Consider the following 17,908-nt stretch of genomic DNA (forward strand, 5'->3'; position numbering starts at 1 on the left):
CAAAAATACATATTAATTATCATTGAGTCATGTTTAAATTGATAATAAATGAAGGTTTGATTATTCTCCAAATATTTTCAACTGGCAACCCTAACTAAATTATATACCAATTAATTAATACACATCAATTTTTTAAAATATAATAATAAATAAAATTTTCAATAAAAAATATTCGAACTTTCAAAAATTACCTTAATACCCTTAACTAAAAAAAATTCAAAATGTCTTAACATTTTTTTTACTTAACCAATTTTTTTTTAATAAACAAACATGATCCAAAACGTCACGTTAAAGTATAAAATCTCATAATATCCCATAAATTCCCGTTTGAAAGTATAAGAGTATTTATGATTTTTATTCACGGTAATTATATTTTTCTAATTTTTTTTAAAGGTTAAGAGTATTTTCTATAATTTAGCGAAAATGGTAGACGAACCAAGGTTATTTTTGGCACCTAAGATTTTGTCTCATTTCCACTGTGACGGTGTCTTGACTCGATCACTCAATCTACCATAGTCAAAAGGAACAATTTTCTTTGTTTCTTCCCACAAGACATGTCCATGAAAAGATCAAATCATCCCTATCTATTCAACACACCCAAAACCGTCCAAAATCCAAACTACCCATTTGTCCTTCAACACTTACTTGTCGATCAAAACTAAGATTCCATAGCCATTTCAAACAAAAATACCAAAATCTGCTCATTTCTTTCTTTGTTATGTTCATCTCTCAACTTAGAAAAAATGAAATTGTTCGTTTCTTTCTTAGGCTAATCCGCCATTTGCAACTATAAGATCGCGATGGCTGTTTCTCCGTTTCAGAAGCTTCACAAATGGCTTCTTTCTCTTGCCCTGTTCCTTATGTTGTGAGGTGTTCCATTGCCAAAGAAGGGGGTGATTTTAACAAGCAGAGGTATGCTAAAGTGAATGGGGGTATTATTAGGTCAATTTCTGAAGCTGATTTGTTGAGCCGATCGGCAAAAGCTTCGAGGGCTCTCATACCCTCTGTTGCGGAAAATGGGTTTGTTGTTAAAGAAGATGTTCGTCAGAAAATTCCCACGAAGAAGCAGTTGGTTGATCCTTATCGACAAGGGTTGATCATTGAAGGGGGTGTTGGGTATAGACAGACTGTTGTGATCAGATCGTATGAAGTTGGTCCTGATAAGACTGCAACTATGGAGAGCCTCATGAATCTTCTGCAGGTCAGGATGCCCAACTTGTGTTCGACGAAATGCCTGATAGAAGTTTTTGAATTTGGGACTCGCTCTAATTTGTTGGTACCATTTGTGATTCATGTAGGAAACAGCACTTAATCATGTTTGTTGGTACCATTTGTGATTCATGTAGGAAACAGCACTTAATCATGTTTGGATGTCTGGACTTCTCAGCAATGGTTTTGGGGCCACTCATGGCATGATGAAGCACAATCTTATCTGGGTAGTTTCACGAATGCTCGTCGAAGTAGACCACTATCCGATATGGTATGTTCTCTTGTAACAATCAAAAGAGTAATCCTACTGAACTTGAAGTTTGTGGTGCTCTATATAAACTCAATTGTGGATTCATCTAGATAGCTGTGAATCCATTTTAACAGTCAGCTTCCTGGTTTTTTCTTGAACAATAAACCACTGTCCTGCCTGTTTGATGTCTTGTCCAAAACAGAACATGCCCATGGGTAAACTTACTAATAATACAATAACATTGTACCATCAATTCTATAGATGTTAGAAAACTCCTGAGCCTTGAGATGATTATCTTCCTACTTTGGTCATGGGGATAGCAATTTCAAATTAACAAACGTTTTATCTACTCAAACTACTTGAAATATTACTCATATGCATTATGCATATGAATCATTCTGCAGGGGCGAGATTGTTGAAATCGACACATGGGTTGGGGCGTCTGGCAAGAATGGAATGAGGAGGGACTGGCTAATTAGAAGTCAAGCCACGGGTCATGTTTACGCCCGAGGTACAAGGTAAGAACTTAATATCTCTAAATGACATTTCTTTCAAATTTGTACTCAGTTACTGTCATCTCTGCTGGTGTACTCAAATGATGAAACATATAAACAGCACATGGGTGATGATGAATCAGCAAACAAGACGACTCTCAAAAATGCCAGAAGAGGTAAGGGCGGAGATTTCACCATGGTTTATAGAAAAACATGCAATCAAAGAAGATGCCTACGAGAAAATCTCCAAGTTAGATGACAAAGCTAAGTACATGAACTCTGACTTGAAGGTAAAAGTCCTTTTAAACTCAACTACCACTCAGTATCCACCAGGATTTAGAAAGAAATGCTGATAATTGATGTTTACTCCCAGCCAAAGAGAAGTGATCTGGACATGAACCACCATGTCAACAATGTAAAGTATCTAAGATGGATGCTAGAGGTATTGTACATACAAAACGACATTTGATCGTTTATCTGTAGATTCATTTTTCCTAGGGGGTATGGATATCTTACCATTAACGAGAAAACGAGAAAACGAGAAAATTCGGTTAAGTTTTGAGCTTCTTCGTTTGCCTATGACAGACGATACCTGACCATGTTTTGGAGTCTCAGCAACTTTCTAGTATCATATTAGAGTATAGAAGGGAATGCGGAAGCTCTGATATAGTTAAATCACTATGTGAGCCAGAGGAAAAGGGAATCCTTAGGGACGTTGACATGATAGAAGATAGTGAAATCAGTCTACTAAATGGGTTTTCCTTGGCATCTGAGATTCTCAAAGGTGGTGGGCTCTTGGGATCCTTTGACAATGGAACACTGAGGTATACACATCTTCTACAAATTGAAGGGGAAGCTAAGAATGAAGAGATAATGAGGGGAAGAACCACATGGAAGAAGAAGGTTACTACTACTATACCATTTTCCACACAGTAAATTTCATCTATAGCTGTTTCATTCCTCTCTATGAAGAAGAGGATATCCACAATCAAGATTTATCAGTCTTGTCGTTCTGCTTCACAAGGGAGTTCATCAGATGGAGCTGCTCCTGCAAATTTAGTAGAAATGACAGAATCCCTTTAAAGTGTTCAAGAACTATATGTAACACACTATACACAAACAATGTAAATTGTAATATATTGATTATCATTTGGAAAAAAGATGATCCATCATGGATATATTTGAAGATTTCAGGCCTCAGCATTCTGGGATGTTTGTGCTTCAAGCTTTCAAATTCTGCAACTAAGCAGCCTAAATCCCGCTAGTGGATATTGTCATCATTGGGCATGTTCTCAAGGTTTTTAAACTGTGTTTGCTAAGGGAGGTTTCCACACCCTTATAACAATGCATCATTCCCCTCTCCAACTGATGTCGGATTTCACAATCCACTCCCCTTCTAGGCCTAGCGTCCTTGCTAGCACGCTGCTGGGTGTCCACCCCCTTTCGGAGCTCAGTGTCCTCGCTGGCAAATTGCCCGGTGTTTGGCTCTGATACCATTTGTAATAGCCCAAGCCCATCACTAGCAAATATTCCTCTTCGGGCTTTCCCTCAAAGTTTTTAAAATGCGTGTGCTAGGGAGAGGTTTCCACACGCTTATAAAAAATGTTTCGTTTCCCTCTCCAACGGATATGGGATCTCACAATACCTCCCAAGAAAAAAGGGACAAAAACAAGATAGAAGAACTGAGAAAATACGAACTCTAACCTTGTATCGTAAGAAAAAGAAAAATACTATATAGAAAACTTTCCACTCAAGAAACATAATTCTTGCTCATCTGGGAAATTAGTCCATTTTCTGAGAGGAAACTCAAGTACAATCACTGTGGGTAAAATATTTACATGGGAATACCCCTTGTGACAAGAAGAAACCAAAGAATAGCCTACCACCACTGCTGAGAGATCATAGCTTCTTTCTTGCTAAACTCCGATGCAATTGCCACGACCAAATTAGAAGGAATAATACGACTGCAGCCCCGACCGCGATCCAGAAGATTACCAGCCAAAGGGGCATTGGTTTGGGATATAAACCTGAAATGAAAAATAGATCAATGGCAGCCAGTTAATAGAACGTCAACAAGCTCGAAACTAAGCCGTTGGATATGCAGAAGATCTCAAAATATATACCATGTCCAAACTTTATACAAATAAGAAGCTCAATGATGCAAATTGCAAGCGACAGCCAACAAAATGCGCCGACTTTCTTCACGGGCTTTCTGGAATATATATTATCAGTCAAGATGAATTTGTTCGTAGGAATACGAATTCAGGGAGGGCAGAGATGGAGAGCGTACCGATCTTGAAGGTAGGAATTATACTCGCGAATTGTTGGGATCGCGATTAGCCACCACAAGACTAGCCTATATATGATCACAGGATTCCTAGGGGGTACCCAAAGACAAAACTTCAAAAAGAATGTATTGAGCTCTACTGTGAGGAAGATGATGCAAAGGCTTATAACTTGAAAGAAACGCCATGGACCAAGCAATGGGTGCCACTCATCTTTGTCCCACTGCGCCGGTGTAAATTGTCCCAGTGTCCGTTTAACCTGAATCGGCCAAGAGCAAATATTCATCCTGGATCGGGCAACACGATCTGTTCTCCTCCTAAACTAGCATAATATTCAAAATATGGAGGTTTAACCGAAACGTACTTTCCCAATAATATTAGGTTGACGACTTAGACCGACCCACTTGTATGTTTTACCGTCGAAGTATCCAACAGTACACATTCCTGCCCAGATGCCTGCAAATTTTGTCATACATGAAACCAAAAAACCATGTTTAATTCTAAAAGGTACTATTAGTTGCATACAAGTATGAACACTTGAACCATCCTTGTCTATGCAAGAAGATCCAATAACCGATAATCTAACCATTTCAAACCGTCAACAGACATTGAAAATTGGACTCGAACGACAAGATAACAGACCAAGAAGGATAATAGCTAATTTTGACTCCGATCGAAAAAAATCGGGCATGTGGGAGGGAGAGAGATCTCACCAAACCAGTTGCAAATCAAAATATCAAGAACGATACTGTCCCACCAGCATTCGTTAAAGTTCGGAAGCATGTGGCGAAAGGTTAGCTGAAAATCAAGAGAATTAAGTTATAATCACATCAATGAATTGGACAAACGCACGTAAGAAGGCCGAGCTTTGGTTGGGATCACATTATGAAATTCATAGGTAACGAAAGACCGAACCTCCATCATTTCAAACCCAATCGACAACACCCATAGTAGAGCTTGGTTACGAATCATTATAGCCTTGCCCCACCATCCAATTATATGAGCTGGAACAAATTCATCGAAAAGTGTCTCCTAGAAGTAAGGATAAGCAAGTATGATGAATTCCCCTCAGTATCGTAGGTGCGAAAAAAACAGTACATTTCGAGTATATAGGTAAATGATTTCGTACATAAACATTCTTAAACCTGCTTCTGGAATTTTCAGGTAAATAAAGGCGACAATCGGCACCATAAGATCTTTCCGGTAGCTCTGCATGAAATGGCAGGATTATAACATATCCGAATCCGAATCCATGCTTATACATTTTCACGGATAACAGTTTGAAAGAGATGAAGAGCATTACCAACACCGAGGTCAGGATGAAGAAACTTCATAAACTGTCGAGCATCATCACGGCTCTGGAAGATCATTATATCGTGATGTTAACGAATCATAATTTCTAAGAGCCTATTTTCTGATTAACAATACAATAAAAAACTTCGAAAAACCAACAACACTTGAACAATAAACGAATTCCGACCCACGATTAAACAGTAAGTATCATAGCAGAGAAAAAAATAAGGGAAAAACACCACTTTGAGGGAGACGTGCCTGAAAAAGCAAAAACGTAAGCGCTATCAAATAAATGACAGCCATTCCATGTACCAAACGCCAAATTGCTGGATGTGGCCTAATCAGAATCCTGCAAGAAACAATCCCACGTGCGAGAGGCGTAAAAATACAGTTTCATGAAATTACGTTAATCAGAACTTCGCTAATCACGAACCATACCAAAGCGAGCTGAAAAATGAGTCCAAAATGCAACAAAGATAAATTGGAGATAGCAACAATGAAAAGTTAGGCTATACATAAGATGTTTTAGATTAGTAATCTTCCACTGCATAAACAACAATCAGCTCATGACACTTCGTGAATGAAGCACACGTCTTGTCATGCACAACAGGAACAAAGGAAATCTAGAGTCTTTACCATTGAACTTTCTTTATGTACAATACAAAAGACGAGGATGTCAATAAGCTACGTTCATACGCTCAAAAAAGAACCACTTACGTCGAAGGGGCTTGCAGCAGACAATAGGCAAGAAATACTGAAATCATAGCCCATACGCCCCTACATGAATAGCGTTCAGTACGATGAGCTTCTGGCAGAAACAAAGCAGTGATAACATAATTCTTATTGACACAAACCTTTTAACAGATGTAGCACTATCCTCATGCGCCGCCTTTTGAGGATCAAGGGCTCCACTGGCCCAGCTGGTTAAGACAAGCACCCAGACAAACAACAAGGCAAATAAAACATAAGTTTACAAATACTAAAATTAAGTGTTGGTTTTACAGCTGAAGAATATAACATCATTCTCTTGCTCCATGCTGCCAATTATAAAAAGAAATGAAGGAAAAGCTTCCGTTCGAGCGAATGACTAAACATACAGAAGCGAACTTCGTAAACAGAACCAGGAAAACTGAAAGACCTCCACTGCTACCTCGAAAAGACGTAAAATTAACATAACGAACTAACGATCACGAGAAAGAGAATATAATGATAAGAAACTACCTATTGCACAAAACACTCACATAAGGAAGCATGCACCAATAAGTAACAATGATATTGTACGAGGCTTATACGCCCATGCAGTCCAAGGATCGAGATCTTCACCCAAGCTTAATGAATTATAATCACCATTTTCTTGAACCAAATGATTTCTTTTCCTTGCTCGTTTGTGTCCGTCAGGTCCCATGGCCATTTCTTGAAACGATACAGCTTGTTAACTGCAAATCATAAATAAAATGGTGTAACCATAAACATATTACAGAGTTATAAGTAAAAGGATTCCTAGGATGCCTCCTCATACACCGATCAACGGCTTAGAGCATGAACGGGGTGAAAAGGCATTAGAAAAACGACCGAACAAGGGCACCTTTAGGAACAACAAGCAGAACTATGGACAGAACACAGAAATATCATCCCCATAAATTGGCAAGGCAATACGTATAGAGCATACAATTTGGCGATGCAAGCACGTCCACCTCAAACATAAATATTTTAGTACGAAAATCAAAAGTTGGTTGGACCATCAAAAAGTTCTCCACCGCTCGAAACACTTAAGTCCATTCTTTTAGCCCTTTAACAAGTAAAGAACCCAGAGATTTATAGTACCTTTGCAGAAAATGAATCAGCAAATCATGATAAACATGGAAACTCATCAAGCCAACAATAAGATCGATAGACAACGGATGAACAAAAATATTCGTCTTAGGAAGTTCACATGATTAAACACCTTCTCAGCGACGAAAATCCGATACTCAAAATCATTACAGAATCTAGAGAAAATTGTGCTCCAGTCAAAAAAGGTGAGCAGAAAGAGGCATTAGATGATATGATTAAGAAAAACATTCTATCCAAATGAATGGTCCCTACAGATTTCCCTTTGGCTGACTGCGACATTCATTTCGAATCACAATAGTCTAACAAAGAACATTCAATGAAATCCAATCACTAAAACTTACATATTTCACCCATCAAATGGATGCCTGTTCTTCAAAGTCCAAAAGAGATACTCAAATTTCAAGTCAAACCCCTTTTACACAAATATAATCCCACACAATTCTCCAAACTTTACAGACTGTTTGCTAATAATAATGCATTAAACCTATACCAAAGGCTATGTTCATAGCCTTTGTAAAGGGATTTTAAATGCAAGATCATCAACAACTCAACACTACAAACCCTGGCCATTCCACAGCTTAAATATCACAATGGAACAGATTATCAAACATATATACAAATGGATCCAACAGAAATCCTATGATTCAAGCTTTTGGAGAACACAAGAAGGCAGAAATCTAAAACAGTGAAAATAGACAAGAGAAATACAAATTAGAAACCTGGAGGCGTGTGTGGAGTGCAATTAAGGCGTGGAGAAGTCAATGAGCAATTAAAAACAAAGAACTAAAAGAATCTTAGAGGAGTATTGATAGAAAGCAAAAAGGGGAAGGACCCCACCATGAAATAAACCCACCCCTCCTTAATTGAACCGTTGCATGTCTAGGAAAATATAAAGAACCCATTATTGAAAGTTATGTAAAAATTAAAACCCATTTCAGAATCGTCCAGAAATCGCGCCTAAAAAGGAAAAAAAACAACACAAAGACACGATGAGGCCTCTAAGAAACCAAACGAAACGATAAGTATTCATCACAAAATCAAACAGAAAAGGAATTGATCATAAGCAAATGAAACCCAAATCAAAAAATAAGAAAAGGGCAAAAGGGTGTTGAAGGAAAAAGCGTATTTGGGTATACAGAATAAGTTATACAAATCTCTCTCGTGTGTTGTATACGTACAGAGGGTGAAGGAGGAAAGGGGGTGCTGACGAAGGGGAGCCCTGGCCGTACGATTGAAGGACAAAAGAATCTTAGCCGTCAGATCAGAGAGAGAGTGTTAGAGAGAAGAGTGGAAGTTCTAATAATGGAAGTTATGGAAAGCAGAGGAGAGAGAGAGAGAGAGAAAGAGAGAATGAAGAAGATGAAGAGAAAGGGAGGATTAAAGAAAAACCAAATTGAATTATTAATAATAAAATTGATAGAAATCAAATCCATAAAATCAATGTGATTGCTTTGGCAGATATGAAAAAGAGGGAATGGGAAAATTTGTAACAGTAGAGAGAGAAACAGGGAAAGAAACCCACCAGGGTAAAAAGAGTGTCTCTCTGCAACAGCTGCAGAAATGCAGGTGCTACTGAAATATATATATATATATATATATATTAAATGTTTTGAAGAACTCTTATTTTTGGTATATATATATATATTAAATGTTTTGAAGAACTCTTATTTTTGGTAATGATTTTATAGGGTTGAGGGTGAAGCTGTATTTTTGGAACAATCATTTTATTTTTCTCTTGTAAGTATGTAATCTTCAAATTAATATTTCCATTTCTAAATGAATGATTATTTTATTTTAGAATACTTATGTTAAAGATTTTCTAAATGGGCTTAGTGAGTTGTGTTTGCGTATAATTACCGTAAATAATAAGAAATTAAGGGACCTATTAATTTTATAAAAATGAACCATTGGTTTGATTCACTATAGGTGGAATGAGTTATCCAATTGGATTTAAAATCTTGGCCTAAATTCGAGTGAGTGGATTAACTTGACTTGACTTTCATTGATCTAGACACACCCATCTTGTTTACACGGTTTATTGCTGTTATCTTATAATCATAGTCTTCTATTTTGGCAATGGGCTTGATCGAACTAGATACTTGACCATCTAAAACTCTAAAGAGCTCTAGTTGTACTTATCCTCTCGATATAATGTGTTATTGTCATACTTATCCAAGGTGTGTTAACCATGGCTGGCCTGTTACATATTGAAACTCTTACCTTGTACGATTTTTCTACTTTCTTTTACTGCTTTCATGTTGTATTATTTTGTTATTGTTTTCTTTAAGAGTATGACGTTTCGACGAAATCATGAAATGCCTCAAAATGTACTATAAGAGATGCAATGAGTAGTCAAATTCTCTTTACCCGAAAAGTTATATATTGTTTAACGGGTTGTTGTTGCCTTTTTTTCTTGCATACTATATAACACCACTCTCAATCTCTTTCTCATTCTTGCTTTCGAAACTCTTTTTCCAAAATCTCTCCTCCGTTTTCTAAAATCTTCTCTTCAAATTGGGGTCTGAGGTTTGAATACACTTTACTCGACCGTAGATAACGTGATTGACTCACTCAGTGTTGAGAGTGAATGCCGCACAATCGCTAAATCTGCTGCCAAAAAAGGTGTGACTCAGTGCATTCTAAGATTTCAAATTCAATTCACTCTAATAAATAATGAATTCATTTAGCATGGTACTATCATCATCATCCTCATGAAGGGTGGGTATGTATCGGGCCTCCCTCTCTCAAGTCTTTATATTTTCAGTTCTCATATCATCTTATCATGCAAGAAGTTAAGGTTAGTCTAGCATCAATCTTGATTATCGAGTCCATAAATCATGTAATTCTAGTTATTCATGTTGATTTTACTTATCTAGTCGTCGTAGCAAGGTGTAATCGAGCCGAGCTATAAAAAACTCTAGGACTCTTTATCTTAAAAAAAACATCTATAGTTCAAATCTCTGATCTGTTAAGAACACTCTTCTTAAATTTTATAGGTTAGACATTTTTTTTAGTAGGCTTCGTAACATAAAAGTCATAAAAGGAGAGGACGATTTTCAAGCTAACCAACACTCATCTACCTATGTAATCTCTTGCTTTCATTCAAACAAGATTTCAGTTATGAAGAAGTCGGAGACCCCTTAGCCGCACTGATTAAGTTTTTATAAGGTTCATACATTTCAAGATTCAACCCTAAATCTACCAACTCATAATCGCGGCAAACCCCATTGCATAGCAAGTTCATTACTAGGAAATAACTAGCGAACTCTTAATAGTCCCCACAGAGAATAAGTCATCGTAGCTAGTTCTAAAAATGTTAATACATATCATGTATAATTGAGCCAGGTTCATATTTAAGGATTATTTGGCAAACCTCTATAATTGTCTCCGTCTAACAACATAATTATAATATGCATGAACTTTAGTTGTCTTTTTGATCAACCCTAAGGCTTGATGATCATTGAGCTTTAACTGCTTTAACTGCTCTGTGGTCATCGTATTTCTAGTACAAATAATTTTCCATCTGCATGTTCCACAAATCCAAATCGAATCCATCAAACTTCTCAATTCCAATATTTTACATTTTCATCTTCATAGATCATGGTGAATCTCACCTAACTCTAATACTAGATGTTAGGACCGTACAACTACACATGCACTCGATTTAGATAAACATAAACAACAGAAGAGAGATAATGCAAGGAAAAATGCTGGCTAGATGTTTTATATTGATGATTTTAAGTATGGAAAGAGTACAGATAATACATAAATTATATTTTCAAAGTACTGCCTATTGGGTATATATATATATGTAGCTTTACCCGATATTGTCATCTAACATATATAACTTTACCAAATGTAGTTTTTTATTATACATAGTTGTTTACTATTCTTGACCATTTACTTTTACCGTAACATCTTCGTCCCCTTCGCATAGTAGACATCTCTAATATTCACTAATAACATTTTATATTTACTTATTATTATTTTATTTCGATAGGATTAATTATCAATATTGGAAAGCATGCTCCAAGGATCCCCTCCTTAATTATCACATGGTTCCTTAGTGTCACGATCATTCTCATCTTGGACATATTGTCCGTGGTCGCATGCCTATGCCAAACTGAATGTTTTATTTAATTTCCGTTGTATTGTCTTACTATTGTACTTTCTGTTTGTACGACTACTCAGCGAAATCACTATTATACTTTCTGTTTCTACGACTACTCAATGAAATCATGTCTAGGCTTGTCAGACCTGAAGTGCCTCAAAATGTACTATAGGGAGTGCGACTAATTATCAACTCCTCCCCTGATTTTGTATGACCGTTCAGCGAAATAACGTCTTAGCCTCTCAGACCCGAATTGCCTAAAAATATATACAGTGGAATGCCATTAATTGTCAAATTCTTTCTACCTAAAAAGTTATATTCTATTTAAATTGTTCGGTTGCATGTTTGCTTATAGCTATATAACCGTTGTTTTCAAATATTCTCTCATTCTTATTTTTTAACTTAATTTAAAAAATCTCTCTATCAGATTTCTAAAATCTTCTTCTCAAAATGGGTCATCGGATCGAGCATACATTATCCAATCAGCTAAGGTGCAATTGTCACATGTTTGTTCGTGGCTTTTGTTGTTTTCTCAATTTCCATTATATGGTTGGTGCCAGTCATTTTTTAAAAAATACACTTTTTTTTATATTATATATTATATATATAGATATATAAAATAAAATAAGGACTAAATATATATTTAGATCGACAAAAGAAAATTAATTTTAAATTAATTAAAAAAATTAGCCAACAATTTATAAATTTTCTCATTATTTAAAAATAAAATTACAATTGGAATTAAACTTAACCTAAACATATTATAAGAGGAAATAGTGTTCCACATAACTAAAATTTAACGTGACATATGCATAGACTTACATGATGCCATTTAGTTAACATTTACAAAAGAAAAAAAAAACCCGACAAAGATGACCAAATTGCCCTTCCATAATAAAATTCAATCCTTTCAAAATATCGTTAATGATGGATAAAAATGTAATAATCCTCCTGAATTCAGGTAACTTGACTATAGGCTACTTCTCATTTTCACTTCTCTACTTAGACGAGTAAGAATAAGTTGGATTCAACTCTCTTTTGAATGTCTCGGTAGAAAATAGGGGAAAGAACGAGGGCATTATTGGAAAGGGTAAATAGAAGGATGGGAAGATGGAATAATTTGGTTGAACAAGATGTGACATTAAGCACAAAGGGTCATTTCATTGCTCCTTTTGTGTATTTATGGTTCACACTAATGGGGGGACCTTCATGTTCTTACCTTTTTATGTCATCCATTTGGAATTCTATGCATAAATATGTAATATAAGAGACAATCCATAGCCACTACTTTTCTCTTACCCTTTTTATTCTCATTTATTCAATTTCTTAATATTATTTTAACGTTTATGTTCCATTTTAATTTTTACGTTTATAAATATCTAAATTTAATCCTTAAATTTTCCGTCAATCTTAAACTTATATTAAAATTATTATAGAAAAATTAAATATGTTAGTTCAAGTATAAGAACCAAAATAAAATCGAATCCAGAAACCAAAAGGTATTTTAATTAGGTAGTCGGTGAAATTCTATAGATCAAGGGCAAATCGAAGCACGGCTTATTATTTCTTTAACTTTTAACTTTTTATGAAAGTGAGAAGATCATTCGTGATAGATTTAGTTAAGAAATCTTAACTTAGAGAACGACTTTATTTATTTATTTATTTATTTATTAATAAAACAATAATTATGAAATTATAAAGCTTCAAGTAATAGTACACATAGTAAAAGCTCTTTTTCTTTTCTTGGAGAACCATGATTGCTTCATTAATTAATTGAAATTAGGATAATCATAATAATTAATAATCCTAATAATATATAATTAAATGTAATGTAGTTTAAAATTTTATTTGAGTATTGTGGCAGTGGATGGAATTTTTATTATATAATTAAATTATGCATGAAATTTATTTATATAAAAAATTATAAATTTCTCTTTTACAAAAATAATAAATAATAATGTTCAAAATCATTGCATCCTTAACCTAGTAGTATCCACGTGCTTTACTCTAGACTCTAGAAAAGTCCAGTCTCACCTACTTTAACTGCTCATGGACCACCTTATGTTCGAAGGAAGTGGTTCGCCCTTTTATGGTGTCGCAGATCGGTCGAGTGACAAGTCTCATCGCTAGGGTGAACTAATCTTCTATTATTTGACTTAGGATACCTTGTTTTTACCTATGCATTGTGAAATCTATGTCCTAGGTCGAGACGCTACCTCGTAGAACTTCCTCTTTCATGGGATAGTATGATGCGTGGCTAGCTTGCTCATCATCTATGGGAGGTTAGCTGGCAAACTCATCCCAATAGGACCATATAGTCACCCAAAGTCGGAGTTGTGACCCATTGTATTTGTTGCTCCAAAGACTAGCCGCATGATCCATGTCAATCCATAAGACAAATATGCATTACCGACGTGATCCACATCCCCATATAGAATAGATCTACATTATTCGCATGGTCTACGTCCCCCCATAGGACAGATTTGCCATGCAATCTATGTGAACTATTATGCAACAGCAAAATAATAATAATAAATAAATAAAAATGATTACTTAAAAATAAAAATAAAATAAAATAAAAGGTACCACCTTTCTCCACTAACCTCTTATCCTAATCTCAGTCCCTATGACAAGATATCACAGTTGTTCAGTAATAAACAGGAAAATGTCAGATTTGAGAAAAAAAATATAAAATAAAATGGTTGACATATTGCAGATTTAGAGATTTTGGTCTGTTATTACTCTAAAATTCTATCTCACGTTTCCTTTTCCATTATGGTTCTAAGAAATTAATTTAAGATCAGATCTTCTCTCTTTTATCCAATATTTTACTAGATCATGTAATAATCAAATCTTATTTTCACGTATTTAATTAATTAGATTTTTGTTGGTAGTTCTATAATCTATAAGATTAGGCAAACAGTCGATTACAATTGGTCAATAACATGTGTTTAGAAAATAAATATTGAGTAGGAGTAATGTTTGTTTAGAGAATGAAAATCTATTTACACAATGAAGTGAGGAGGGAAGATTGAGAAAAGAAATATTAGAGGAATATCGAGTAAAATACATTCCCTACAAAAGTAATGATAGAAAATAAGATATTTAGTGAAAATAGCATTATATATATAACATCTCAACTTTTAACAATGGACCAAGGTAGATTAGAGATAATTTTATAGAGTTCGAACTTGAAACTGATGTCATGGGCTCACATAGGTTGACTTGGATTTCAAAGGACGGAATTGAACTTTCATTAAGGATATATTCGTGACAAAGACTTAAGCTAACTAGGTAAGTGGCCTTACTATCGGCATGGTTATATTTGATGTTGACACGTGCCCCGTGGTTTTGCATGTGTCATATATACTCATATGTGTGAATTATCTGTGAATCGATATGCTTATATTATGTTTATGTTATGTTATAATATGTGAATTGTATGATAATAATTGTGGTACGATGTGTTCAAGGATATGTTTGAGATAGGATACGAGAATGATGCACAAAACGAAATGTAACGATAGGAGTAAGATACGTTCATGAAACGTTAAGGTTAGGTTACATACCGGAGTGTTATGGATAGGAAAGATTGATGAAAGAATATGGTTATGATATGGGTAGAAAGGGATAGGTTTGTGATAGATTGATAGAACGATAACGTTAGGATACGTTCCTTTGGTGATATGACTAAGGTACGTTCACGTAACGATATGACTGGGATAGGTATAAGAACGTTAAATCTATGATAAGTTAAGAACCGATATGACCACGAAGTGTTTACGATATGACATGTTTATGATACGATCTATTGTGATGTGATGTGTTATGTTTAGATTGTTTTGTGTGACCATTGAGGTAATTGTTGTATGAATTGCAAGTTATGAAATGACATGTTAAAAGCATGGAGCGTTGTGTTATGTTTTATAAATTATATGTATATAACATGTTATGAATGACATGATATCATGATAAAAGAAATGAAATGTAACCCCGTTAGGATTTTGTATGATACGTAGACTGTAAAATGAGAAATGACATGTTAAGCATGAAAGATGATAGCGAGATTATATTCATTAATGATAAAAGTAGAAATATTGAGAACCTCATGCATTATGTGTGCTCATGCATTTGGAGGATACCCCTATTCCATCACAAGGGTACGGACGCATACATCCAATGGCAGGACAACGAACGTTATGTTTTGCATAGCACTGCCTTGACGGTTACTAGTTCTAACGGGTATCCGGCCGAACGAGCTCCCAGAGTATGCTCACTTGATAAGGAAAGTGACCCAGTGGTGTGCGAACTGACTGGTGAGCCCATACTTGCACGTATGGGCTGTGTGTAGAGTATATGGTACACATCCAAATTACCCGTTAGGACAGCACCGTAGGCAAACAGATTGAAAGAAAAGGTCCCGTCATTGCATTCACATGTTCTTGCATTTAGCCCCCAATAGTGGGGTCGCTTACTGAGTATTTCTTTAAATACTCAAGTCATGTGCTACTACATTTTTCAGGTTAAGGCAAGACATTCTTATACGGCTAACGACGACATCGCAACTCGAGACCATGACACATGCATAGGATAGTGGTATTTATTTTCTTAGACTTAGGCTAGAATAAGATGTTTTTAACTTAAACACTTATTTATTATATTTAACCTTTTGTTGTGTCGTTTTAAAGATGTTTTCGAAACACGTAAGTCCATGGTTGTGTTTTAAAATAAAGAATATATTTTATGGAATTTAAATGAAATCTTCCGCATTCAATGTTTAAGATACGTATACAGTAGCAACTTTAAATTAAGTAAAAAATTTCGAGTCGTTACACATTAGGTCACACAACCTTATAGAAGAGACCTCATGACTTTTAGGTAGTATAGGCATGAGGTCACTTCCTCATGTTTATGATAACGTATGTGTTATTATACGTTATGATATATTGTATTGGGACTCTAAAGGGATGTCAACTGCCCCTAGTTATGGTGCAGTCATTTATAACTAGTCCACACATTTTTTTTTAATATTTATAATCTATTAAATATAAATTAAAAATTTAGAATTAAAATTTATTAAACCCAAAATTAAAATTTCATAAATTATTAGACGTTTTAAAAGTTTAAATACATATTAAACATTTAAAAAAAAAATTATTTAAAGTTAAACTTATAATTTGTTGGAAATTTGTAAATTTTTTTAAGAGGGGAGGGGATAATTCAAGTTGCTTGCAACCCTACAAATTATTCATTTAATATGGGACTTTTTTTTTTTAGTTTTTTTTTTAATAATAATTAAAATTTTGATACACGAGGACAATATTAACTACATGTGGTACTTAAAATAATAATAATTAATAAATAAATAATAAGTGAGTGATGTTCGAGATTTAGATTTAGATTTAAATTGGTAAATGGTATCTTTTAAATACTTTAAATTTGTCACCACTTATCCCTATTAAACATATTAAAAAATTAATTTTAATTTGATAAAATAAATAAATATTAGATTCTATAAAAACAAAAGGACAGAGAGAAAGAGAGCATATTATAAATTTAAAAATTATTTATTTATTTATTTTTTTTTTCCTGAGAAGCGAGTAGTTGAAATTTTATAAACTCATTACAATAGTTATCGGTTATCGCTCACAGACTTTCTATAAAAAAATTTAAGATGTCATCCAACATAAACTATTCATGTGAAACGTTTTTAACTTTGAAGGTCGTATATTTGAGCTACCGAAAAAGACGTTCATCTTAGTTTCAATAGTAACTATCGATCTTTTTAAGACTTAATTTACAATTAGTCAATGTCCTTAAGATGCCTCTTATTTAGATGTGATCTCGGCTCATTTATGTACCTTTCCTTTACTCGATGTCACCAATTTCGTGATTCTCATCTTCCAATTGAAATTCAAATGTTGGACATAAGTTTTGTACGTCATGAAATATTTTGGTATTTAGAGCATCTTTAGTCGAGTTTTCTGAACTCTCTTAAAATCTTTCGAATATGGATTATAAACGATAGCTTTCTATAGATAATGAGGATATGGGCTTAGTCGGGTTTATGCCAAACTCACTCATTAGACTGGAGGTTTATCGGCCTTAGAACTTGACCACTTTTAATACATGGACCAAAACTTTATAAAATTAATTTAGATATTTTCGTTAAATAATTTTTTCATTAGTAACGTATGAAAATTTTATTTATTTTTAGCATATGAAGATAGATTATGATTTTAAAGTTTGCAAATATTTTTAATATTTGTCGAAGTTCCTTATGTGGACTTTTATTGGGCCTTATTCGATCCAATTCTAACCAAATATCAAAGTGGGCTTTAACGATTAAGGCCCATTGATCAACGTTGCCATTGATTTTTTTTTTTTTTTTTTTTTTTTTTTTTTTTTTTTTTTTTTTTTTTTTTTTTTTTTT

The 17,908-nt window shown here is 34.5% G+C and overlaps 2 protein-coding genes across 8 annotated transcripts; one reads left to right on the forward strand and one right to left on the reverse strand.

The window, feature by feature from the left end:
* The first annotated feature begins 494 nt into the window (after positions 1-494).
* On the forward strand, positions 495-2,904 carry LOC111489345 (palmitoyl-acyl carrier protein thioesterase, chloroplastic-like). The gene is made up of 6 exons (XM_023137519.1): positions 495-1,201; positions 1,347-1,480; positions 1,864-1,977; positions 2,075-2,243; positions 2,327-2,395; positions 2,539-2,904. The coding sequence occupies exons 1-6, from the start codon at positions 833-835 to the stop codon at positions 2,887-2,889; spliced, it is 1,206 nt and encodes a 401-aa protein (XP_022993287.1). The 5' UTR covers positions 495-832; the 3' UTR covers positions 2,890-2,904.
* LOC111489342 (CDP-diacylglycerol--serine O-phosphatidyltransferase 1) lies at positions 2,847-8,925 on the reverse strand. Of its 7 annotated transcripts, none has more exons than XM_023137516.1 (14): positions 8,543-8,726; positions 6,773-6,967; positions 6,386-6,451; positions 6,249-6,308; positions 5,790-5,880; positions 5,542-5,596; positions 5,368-5,447; positions 5,154-5,270; positions 4,952-5,036; positions 4,603-4,694; positions 4,244-4,497; positions 4,077-4,165; positions 3,837-3,980; positions 2,847-3,001 (listed from the first exon to the last, which is right to left on the reverse strand). In XM_023137516.1, exons 2-13 carry the CDS (start codon positions 6,940-6,942, stop codon positions 3,853-3,855), a joined length of 1,287 nt encoding a protein of 428 aa, XP_022993284.1. In that variant the 5' UTR covers positions 6,943-6,967; positions 8,543-8,726; the 3' UTR covers positions 2,847-3,001; positions 3,837-3,852. The 7 variants fall into 7 exon arrangements, with proteins under 7 accessions (XP_022993284.1, XP_022993285.1, XP_022993282.1 ...); XM_023137517.1 differs by lacking the exon at positions 2,847-3,001 and adding an exon at positions 3,639-3,657; XM_023137514.1 differs by lacking the exons at positions 2,847-3,001; positions 8,543-8,726 and adding an exon at positions 8,887-8,925 and having other exon boundaries at positions 3,667-3,980.
* Positions 8,926-17,908: the final 8,983 nt, after the last annotated feature.

The sequence above is a fragment of the Cucurbita maxima genome, unplaced genomic scaffold, assembly GCF_002738345.1.
Source record: "Cucurbita maxima cultivar Rimu unplaced genomic scaffold, Cmax_1.0 Cma_Scf00014, whole genome shotgun sequence".
NCBI classification, from domain to species: domain Eukaryota; kingdom Viridiplantae; phylum Streptophyta; class Magnoliopsida; order Cucurbitales; family Cucurbitaceae; genus Cucurbita; species Cucurbita maxima.

What these genes read in the sequence shown, in the direction of transcription:
- LOC111489345 (XM_023137519.1), top strand. Translation starts at nt 833, where the DNA reads ATGGCTTCTTTCTCTTGCCCTGTTCCTTATGTTGTGAGGTGTTCCATT. An exon ending in GTAGACCACTATCCGATATG is followed by an intron (nt 1,481 to 1,863) that starts GTATGTTCTCTT and finishes ATCATTCTGCAG; the next exon opens with GGGCGAGATTGTTGAAATCG. An exon ending in GTTTACGCCCGAGGTACAAG is followed by an intron (nt 1,978 to 2,074) that starts GTAAGAACTTAA and finishes ACATATAAACAG; the next exon opens with CACATGGGTGATGATGAATC.
- LOC111489342 (XM_023137516.1), bottom strand. Translation starts at nt 6,942, where the DNA reads ATGGCCATGGGACCTGACGGACACAAACGAGCAAGGAAAAGAAATCAT. An exon ending in CTGCTGCAAGCCCCTTCGAC is followed by an intron (nt 5,881 to 6,248) that starts GTAAGTGGTTCT and finishes TGTTTCTTGCAG; the next exon opens with GATTCTGATTAGGCCACATC. An exon ending in TTGTATAAAGTTTGGACATG is followed by an intron (nt 3,981 to 4,076) that starts GTATATATTTTG and finishes TTTTCATTTCAG; the next exon opens with GTTTATATCCCAAACCAATG.